General features: G+C 40.5%; 1 protein-coding gene across 1 annotated transcript in view; it reads right to left on the bottom strand.

Annotated features, from left to right (window-relative positions):
* Positions 1-522: 522 nt before the first annotated feature.
* The window catches only part of PREP (prolyl endopeptidase), a 140,557-nt gene continuing 130,826 nt past the window's right edge, over positions 523-10,253 (bottom strand). Inside the window, exons 14-15 of the mRNA XM_055432926.2 lie at positions 4,500-4,656; positions 523-1,288 (exon numbers count right to left, since the gene is read on the bottom strand). Of these exons, the coding sequence (XP_055288901.1) occupies positions 994-1,288; positions 4,500-4,656 (452 nt within the window). The 3' untranslated portion in view covers positions 523-993. The remainder of the gene's footprint in view (positions 1,289-4,499; positions 4,657-10,253) is intronic.

The following is a 10,253-nucleotide window of genomic DNA, read 5'->3' as shown; positions in this document are numbered from 1 at the left end:
GCTGCTGCTGCTGCTAAGTCACTTCAGTCGTGTCCGACTCTGTGTGACCCCACAGACGGAAGACCACCAGGCTCCCCCGTCCCTGGGATTCTCCAGGCAAGAACACTGGAGGGGGTTGCCATTTCCTTCTCCAATGTGTGAAAGTGAAAAGTGAAAGTGAAGTCGCTCAGTCATGTCTGACTCGTAGCGACCCCACGGACTGCAGCCCACCAGGCTCCTCCATCCATGGGATTTTCTAGGCAAGAGTACTGGAGTGGCTTGCCATTGCCTTCTCTGGAATAATCCTAGGTCTACTAATTTTTAGGGGGCATACAAACCAGATGAGTCTGGATCAGGGTCTGAGGGGTTAACACACAAGCCAGTGAGCTGCCTCTAACAGCCTCCTCAGCACAAACGAGGGAGCTGGGTGGATGCACTCAGCCTCAGCACAGGGCTGATAGTCTGACTTCACTGCTTATTCCCATAGAGAAGTGACATGATGCATGCAGAATGATGGCAGTTCTGGGGTTGCCACTCAATACAAAGGAACCAGAGAAAAACCTCCCATTCTTAAATAACATTTATTATTTTTGGAAAGAAGTCTCTTTTCATGAGAACAATTCTCACATTTATTTAAAGGTATACTGGTTATGGTTATAGAAGCAAATTTCACTGAGGTGCTCTATATGAAGTATGCCCGACTACGACTCTGAGTTCAGCAATCTAATGTTCACAATGTATTGGCTGCCATTAGCTATGTATCCAAACATGCCTTTTTTTTTTTCCCCTTTTAAAACATGTGCCTGCACAGGGTGGAGAAAGAAACACCAAGGGCCTGCTAAAAAGGAGAAGCCTAGAAAAGATAAAATTCCTGCAGCAGTTCTGGTCAACTGCAGCCTGTGGGTGCAGGAATAGTGTTTATGTGGGGAGGCGCTGCGCCCAGTGGTTTCTCGGTTTAATGGTGTGAGAGCCCTTGAGGTTTTCTGCGGCGGAGGAGGAAGAAAGAGATGCCATTTACTGAATCCAGTCGATGTTCAGGCAGCGTGCTATGAACGCAAACATGTCTGAGACTTCTTCTATCACTTTGGCTGTGGGCTTCCCGGCCCCGTGGCCTGCCTTGGTGTCCACGTGGATAAGCAGGGGGTTGTTCTGCTTCCGGCTGCGGCCCACGAGGTGCTGAAGGGTGGCGATGAACTTGAGGGAGTGAAGCGGGACCACGCGGTCATCATGGTCTGCGGTGAGGAGAAGCATGGACGGGTACTGGATGTCGTCTGCCTCTGGCAGCTTCACGTTATGCAGTGGGGAATATCTGAAAGGCAAAGGCACTTCCATGAGGCCAGGCATCAAAATGAGAGCTGTGCGTGTCCACTAGGTTAATCACGGGACTGGTGGGCACGGAGACCTCTGTCGTTCATCAGCAGTGAGGACTGTGGCTAGCTGGTCCCTGGGTGACCGGGTGACCGCTGCAGACATTATGGTGGGCTGTGACTGGCCAGGGCTATTGGAGGCTGGGGAGCCCTGTCATTTACTTGGTCCCCACTTTGGAAGACTGTAAGAAAGAAACTCACAGGGCTGCTGAACAACCCGATCTATATGCACACTGACTGTCTCGAGGTGATTATTTTCATATTCTTCAGGCTGAAGTTTTCACTGCAACAAAGTGGACTGGTTGTCCCTTTGTTTATTATTACATGAGAAAACATTTTAAATTGAAGTATAGTTGATTTACAATATTAGTTTCAGGTAATTCAATATATGCTTACAGATTATACTCCAACTAAAGTTATAAAATATTGGCTTTATTCCCTGTGCTGCACAGCACATCCTTGCAGCTCATTTATTTTATACACAGCAGTTTGTATCTCTTAGTTCCTGACTCCCATCTTGCTGATTGTTCTTTTAAATCACTGATTATGGATATAACAGGTGCAAGCCTTTCTTTTGTTGAAGAATATTCTTAGGAAGAACACAGGTCCCCCCCGGGCCTAGTTTCTGTCTGAAAACCAGGGAACCTGAGGTGGGCTGCTGACCTGCTGGCTCACAGTCTAGCAGAAACTGACCTTGGCCAACGGTGAGAAAGTTAGTGTAGGAGGAACCTTCTGAAGCAGAAGATAAATTTGCAGTTAACAAAAGGTTTTTAAAAACTAAGTACAGTCAGATTAAATGGTTGATGCTAATTAAGTAAAGTGAAACAAATCTCCTGAGTATTTCTTCTTTACTTTTTAGTCAATACGGCTGTCTTATTTCTCAGAGTGTTCAGTATTAATGAATAAACTATTTCAGTAGAGTTTTATTTTGTAGAATGAATAGGCAAAAATAGTAAAATTTCTGCTCAGTTAACCAAGTCAAGACTAAAACCTTCTGGGGTTTAGTCTCCTAATAGGTAAGATGGGGGTGAGAGTGGATCTGTTTTCTGATCTCACTTCAGAGTATTTTTGGATCAACCCTGGTCCTCCAGATAAGGATTAGTTCTGTGGGAAAACAAGCTTGGAAATTCTTTTTACGAATAATACGTCTCCCTAGCTCAAGATTCAGATACCACATTTATGTATTAAAGATTCTGAGAAGTCCTGTAGGGAAAAGTGTCTGTTAGGCTTTATTTATCCCAGTCATTCACAAACTTAAAAATCTAGATCTTTTTTCAGGGGGGGATCCCCTCCAGTATAGTGGATTCAGTTCTCTGCTCACTTGGAAGCAGATGAGAGGACATGTAGCCCTGTGAGTGCTAGGCTGGAAAAATTGTCTGAAATAGGAATATAACTGATGGTCTCGACAGAAAAAAATATTAAGAACTCTCTTTTATTGCTTTCAAATTAATTTTAGAAGTATTGGGTTCCAGTGACTATTTTGTTGCCTTCAACATACAATTAATTCAGTCTTTTCAACTGAGTATAAATGGGACCTCGCTCCCTAAGTGCCTATTTTCTCTAAGTTAATTTGAACTATGACTCCTTCAGATATTCAGCTTTCACCAGGATGTCAGTGGGGTTACTTGTATATTTTTAAACTTTTCCCCCTCCTACAGAACAGAATCTAGTAGTTTGAAAGTAGTCAATTAAAAAAAATCCAAGTCATTTTAGCCAAATATCTAAGTGGAGAACTAGCCATAGAAAGCACATCAAGTGAAGGAAAAAAAAACCTGACTTGAGAAACTGAAGTTATTCTATCAAATCTATGGTTGACTGAGAAGACGGACAGGGGATACAGGCTCCTGGTGCTATTCCAAGGGCAGTTCCTTAATATTGCTGGTAAAACCCCCCAGATCCCCATTGTGGGAAGTAAAGAGAACCAAGGGCCAAAGAAGAATGCAGCTAACAATCTTGAGAGTCTAGATGTTTGCCATGTTCTCGCTGTTATCGCCAAAGTGGTTGAGGGATATAAATATTTCAATAATGCAGTAGTTTCAAATATGGGCTTTCCAGGTGGCTCAGTGGTAAAGAATCCACTTAACAATGCAGGAGATGTGGGTTCCAACCCTGGGTCAGGGAAATTCCCTGGAGAAGGAAATGGCAACCCACTCTAGTATTCTTGCCTGGGAAATCCTATGGACAGAGGAGCCTGGAGGGCTATGGTCCATGGGGTTGCAAAAGAGTTGGATACAATTTAGCAACTAAACAACAGCAAAGTTTCAAATATAAGTGGTTATACGGAAAGCACAAAATAAGTTTAACTGTACTTGCATATAGTCCTATTTCCTTCTTTTTTAATTGAGAAAAAGAATATATAACAAATATATATATATGTTATAATGATACCTTTTTTAAAATTAGTTTTTAATTGCTGGATCGATAAAAACCACACAGATTTCTTATCTCATAGTAAGTCAGAAGTCTGAGTTGGTTTGACTGGGTTCTCTGGCTGTCTCAAGGTTGAAATCAAGTTGTTGGCCAGCCGGGCACTTATTAAGAAGTTCTGGGAAAAATCTACTTCTGGACTCATTTCAGTTGTTGGCAGAATTCAGCTCCACAAGGCTGTAAGGACTGAGGTCCTCACTTCTTTGACAGCTATTGGTAGGGGCTGATGTCCGGTTGTAAAGGCCCCTTCCTCCATTTTCAAAGCCAGCAATGGCGGGTCTAGGTCTCCTCGTGCTTCCGGTTTCTCTCATCTCCTTTGCTGCTGCATCCCTGACTCTTGCCAGAGACAAACCCTACCTTTAAGGGTTTCTCATTAGATTAGGCCCTCTTGATAATCCAGGACAATTTTTCCATTCTGGTCAGCTGATTAGTAATCTTCATTTAATCTGCAAAGTCCCTGCAGAGCAGTCCATAGATCAGTCAACCCCTGAAGAACCTGGGGGACTATCTTTAGAATTCTGCCATCACATCTTTGTTATTTTTGTTCAAGACCAGATCAGAACTAGGAAGACAGATAAGTATCCCCACCACGTATCCTATTTTTGCACTAAATTACATGTAAACGTGAGATACTGAAGGGGACAAACATACCCTTTTGACTATGTTCAGTATTCTGACATCAAATCGTTAGCAATGCAAATACATCAATATCAATCAAAACCTTACTTGATAAGCCATTCAAAATGTTGTTTGTTGTCTGAGCACCCATAATCAGTCGTCCAGGCGTGACCAATGGTATATTTATGGAACTTCAGCATGTCCATTACTCCAACTTGGGCAATGACACAACCAAAGAGGTCAGGACGCTGATTGGCACAGGTAGCTAAAAATCAAGATAGAAAAAGGAGGTCGTCCATCATTAAACATCTGTCATAAACAAAACCAAAAGAGAACAAAACAACACTTAAATGTTTTCTGAACCCCGATGGTCTTTTTTTCCAAAAGCACAGGAAGAAACTATCAGAAATCACTTGCCCAAGAGTCTACAAGCTTTCCCCCTGCTTCCAGTATACATCCGAGGGGTGGAATATTTTCATCAGTAGTGGACACATAACTCTTCATGAAAACCTCTTGGACTTTCTGTAAAATCTGTGCTGCTCCCATCCCTAGCTGCTTTCACAGGTGATGCAGAATATTAACAAACTTGTGCGGGATCTCAAAACTAGCCTGTGATATTGTGACAGAGTAAGAAATACCTACTTAACCTTTGTCCCTGGTTCCTGGAACAGATCTCCTAAAACCCTTGAGAGTGTCCTGAGTGACAAGGTGAGAGGGGTATTTTTCATAATTCATAACTAATGCCTCTCAACCATATCTGAGTTCATGCTAACAAGGTGGCTCTTGCTGGGTTCCTAGACAGCTTCAGGATGGAGGTTGGTTGACTAAGGAACCAACCATGTGATAGAAGGATTGGATCTTTTGGTCCCACCCCTGATGTCTGGGGAGAGATGGGGGGCTGGAGATAGTCATTCATGGCTACTGATTTAGATCAATCTAGCCTGTATAACAGAACCTTCATAAAAACCAATGGAGTTTGGAGAGCTCCTGTGTTGGTGAACACACGGAGGTGCTGCGACCGTGGTGCACTAACAGGGCATGGAGGTTTGGCATGCACCTGCCCCAGCTATACATCTCCTCTGACTTGTTCCTAAGTTCTATCCTTTATAACAACCTGGTAAATGTAAGAGTGTTCCTGAAAGTGAAAGTCACTTAGTCATGTCCATCTCTTTGCGACCCCATTCTCCAGGCTAGAATACTGGAGTGAGTAGCCTTTCCCTTCTCCAAGGGGTATTCCTAATCCAGGGATCAAACCCAGGTCTCCTGCATTGAGGGCGGATTCTTTACCAGCTAAGCCACAAGGGAAGCCCAAGAATACTGGAGTGGGTAGCCTATCCTTCCTGACCCAGGAATTGAACTGGGATATCCTGCATTGCAGGCAGATTCTTTACCACCTGAGCTAAGCCCTAAGAATGTTCCTGAATTCTACCAGATTATCGAACTCGAGGTGGGGGACCTGAAAACCCCATTTTTGGCCATCAATCAGAAATACGAGAGGTCCAGAACTTGTGACTGGTGCCTGCAGTGGGGACTGTCCTTTGGTCTGTACTAACTGTGGGTAGTGTCAGAATGGAACTGAATTGTGCGATACTCAGTTGGTGTCTGGAGAGCTGGAGCACTGGTTGGTGGGGTACCCACCCTCCCACCCCTTCCTGCATTTGGCATCAGAAGTGTTGTAAACAGCAACAGTTGATATAGGTATAGCTCAAAGCAGAACAGAGCCTAAGACCTAATTCAGATCTCTATCAGATACTGACATATTTTCTTGTCCTGTTTTAAAAATACTCTTCTTCGTATACTTAAAAATTAATTTTTTTGATAATTGAATAAATGTTTATTGAACATCTGCCATGTGCCTTGCACTAGGCATGGGGCCTGGGGATATGTCAGTGAATAATTTAGTGGGAAAGATGAAAGTGAATGGGCAGTTACAGTGTGGCATTCACTTCTGTTGAGAAGGTGCGGGTACAATGGAAGAAGGGTGTAGGCCAGCATAATGAAGATGGGGAGGCTTTGGGAGGAAGTAACATCGAAGCTGGCATGACTAGAAGTTAGTCAGGATATATGAACTTTTCCTGCCTCTGGCAAGAAACATTTCCCACTGCAGTTTAGATGTCAGTGCTTATTCATGATGCCGATTTCTGAGTCCTATACCTGCAGATCTTCTCCTACCCACTCAGAGATAGGAGGGACAGGAAGATGTTCTTTTTTTAAATAAGCACTTTAGCATCTTAATGGACAAACTCCATCTCTGAAGGTCCCATAAAGGACCTAGTTTATTAAAAGGCATAAACCAATTCCTGAAAATACAACTCCAAAAATGGACTTATTGGATGAACCAGTAAATTACAACACAATTCTCCCACTACTAAAATCAGGTGGTATTTTCAACATCTTTTCCCATTAAATAGTTTAGATTCACCCTAAGTTGTTCTTTCTATTAATACTTGTTTAATTCATATGAAAATTTAGATGGCTCAAATTCAAAATATACTAAGAATCAGACACTTCTTATTCCTTCCATCATCACACCCAGGTCCATGCCACCATCTTCTCTCACTGAGACAGAAGCCACCTAGCTGGTCTGCTTTTCTGTCCTTGCCTCTTCTGCCTACCCTAACATAGCTATGGATCAATCCACGATCCTGATTTTAAAACATGTCAAGTTATATGCTACTTCTTTGCTCAAAACTCACCCCAAAGGCTTCTCGTTTCAGAGTAAACCATATTCTCTATGACAGCTGTGCGGTCCTTGCCTGGATTAGGTTCCCACCATCCCTAACCTCTCCCATCACTCTCCCTTGCTCTCTGCGCCGAGCCACAGACACGGGTCTCCTGGCTGCATGTTGATCTTAGGCGAGTCATGTCGCCTGCCTCAACTGACTAGAATGAAAGCTCCATGAAGGTGTTGTCTGTATTATTTGCTGACATATTTCCAGTATCTGGAAAAATGCCCAGCACTTGCTCAGTACATATTTGTTGAATAGATAAATCAAATATGTGGTTATTTGGTATTTAAGAATATTATCCATATCCTTTCTCAATTTATTTTTTCTTTAAATTGAAGTATAACTGACATAAAGTGTATCAGTCTCAGGTGTAAAACAGTGATTTGGTATTTTTATGCATCACAAAGTGATCACTGTAAGTCTAGTTACCATCTCATCACACAAAGTTATTAAATATTGACTATATTCCCTATCTATATAGTATATCTCTGAGATATTTTATCACAGAGTTTGTACCTCTCAGTCACTCAGATTTATTTCACTCATCTTTCCATCCCACTCCACTATGGCAGCCACTCATTTTTCTATATCTATTATTAGTCTGTATTTGCTCAGTTGTGTTTTTACATTTCTCATATAAGTGAAATCATATGGTAACTGTCTTTCTCTGACTTATTTTACTTAGGATAATACCCTCTAGGTCCACTCATGTTGTTGCAAATAGCAAGATTTCATTCTTTTCTATGGCTGAGTAATATTCCACTGAGTGTATATTATACATATAAATCTTCTCTATCCATTAATTTATCAATGGACACTTAGGTTGCTTTCATATCTTAGCCATTGTGAATAATACTAGAATGAACATAGAGGTACATATCTTTTTGAATTAGAGTTTTGACTTCTTTGAAAAAAATTACCCAGAAGTGGAACTGCTGAATCATACGGTTGTTCTATTTTTAATTTTTAAGGAACTTTCAGACTGTTCTGTATACTGGAGAACGGTTTACATTCCTACCAGTGCATGAGGGTTCCCTTTTCCTGCATCCTTGTCAACACTTATTATGTTGTCCTTTTGATACTAGTCCTACTGACAGTGTAAGATGGTCTCTCACTGTGGTTTTGATTTGCATTTCCTTGATGATTAGTAACATTGAGCATATTTTCATGTGTCTATTGGCCATAAATGTATCTTCTCTGGAAAAATGTCTATTGAGGTCCTCTGCTCACTGTTAACAGTTAAACCCCTTGTTAACTCTTTGTTTTTGATGTTGAGTTGTATGGGTTCTTAGGCTGTCTTGGACATTAAGCTCTTAGCAGATATATTGTCTGTAAATACCTTCTCAGGTTCAGTAGGCTGCCTTTTCATTTTGTTGGTAGGTTTTCTTCACTGTGCAAAAGCTTATTAGGTTGCTACAGCCCCATTTGTTTGTTCTGCTTTTGTTTCCCTTGCCTGAGGAGACATATCCAAAAAAATTTCATGAAGCCCAATTCAGTGTACTGCTTATGGTTTCTTCAAGGGGTTTCATGGCTTTAGTTTTTATAATTTTTTTTAGTTTATTTTCATATACGATGCAAGAAAGTAGTCCAGTTTGACTCTTTTGCGTGAAACTGTCTAGTTTTCCCAACACCATTTATTGACAAGGCTATCTTTTTCCCACTGTATATTCTTCCTTCCTTTGCTGTGGATTGACTATATATGTGGGTTTATTTTGGGGTTGTCTATTTTGTTCCATTGACCTTTATGTCTGTTTCTATGCCAGTACCATATCATTTTGGTAACTAGAGTTTTGCAGTATAGTTTGAAATCAATGAACATGATACCTCTAACTTTGTTCTTCTTTTTCAAGATTGTTTTGGCTATTTGGGGTCTTTTGTGTTTCTTATTTGTTCTAGTTCTGCAAAATTGCCATTGATATTTTTATAGGTTTTGCACTGACTCTGTACATTGCCTTGGTAGCAGGGTGATTTTAACAATATTAACTCTTCAAATCTAAGAGCATAGTACATCTTTTAATTGGTTTGTGTCACCTTCAGTTTCATCATGTCTTACAATTTTCAGTGTACACGTCTTTCACCTCTTTGACTAGATTTATTAGTAGGTATTTTATTCTTTTTGATGCAATTAATTTTAAATGGGATTGTTTTCTTAATTTCTCCTGACAATTTGTTAAGGTACAGAAATGCAACAGATTTCTATATATTGATTTTATATCGTGCAACTTAATTAGTTCTATGATGGCATCTTTAGGATTCCCGATATATAGTACCATACCATGTCATCTGCAAACAGTGGCAGTTTTACTTCTTTTCTAATTTGGATTACTTTTATTTATTTTTCCTGTCTGTTGTGGATAGGACTTCCAATATAATGTTAACAGGAGTGGTGAGTGACTCTTTTGTCTCAGTAAGACCCTTTTCTTGTTCCTCACCTTAGAGGAAATGCTTTTGGCTTTTCACTGTTGAGTATGATATTAGCACTTGTCATACATGGCCTTTATTATGGTGAGATGTGTCCCTTTATACCCATTTTGTTAAGAGTTCTTAATCACAAATGGATGGATGTAGAATTTTGTCAGAAGATATTGAACCATCCTTACATCCCTGAGATAAATCCTACTTGATCACAGTATATGATCCTTTCAATGTACTGGTGAATTTGGCTAACTAAGACTTTGAAGCTTTTTACATCTATGTTTACCAGTGATATTGGCCTGTGATTTTCTTTTTTTGTGTGTGGTATATTTGGTTTTTATATCAGGGTGATGCTGACCTTGTAAAATGAGTTCAGAAATGCTCCTTCCTCTTCAGTTTTCTGGAACAGTTATAGAAGACAGGTGTTAACTTTTCTCTAAATGTTTCATAGAATTCACCCGTGAAGACATCTGGTCCTGGACTTTTTGTTTGCTGGGAGTTTTCTTTTTTTTTAATTTACTGATTCAGCTTCATTACTGGTAATTGGTTGATACTTTCTTCCTGATTCAGTCTTGGGAGATTGTCCTAAGTTTCTAGGAACTTATCCATTTCTTCTAGGTTGTCCACTTTATTGTACATAATTATTCATAGTATCTTAGGATCCTTTGCATTTTTATGGTGTTGGATGTGATTTCTCTTTCATCTCTGATTTTCTTTG

Source organism: Moschus berezovskii, chromosome 10 (genome assembly GCF_049115385.1).
Source record: "Moschus berezovskii isolate FMDL1 chromosome 10, NW_MosBer_1.0, whole genome shotgun sequence".
In the NCBI taxonomy this organism is placed as follows: domain Eukaryota; kingdom Metazoa; phylum Chordata; class Mammalia; order Artiodactyla; family Moschidae; genus Moschus; species Moschus berezovskii.
The sequence above is the reverse complement of the archived record's forward strand: the minus strand, read 5'-3'. Positions and strand labels throughout refer to the sequence as shown.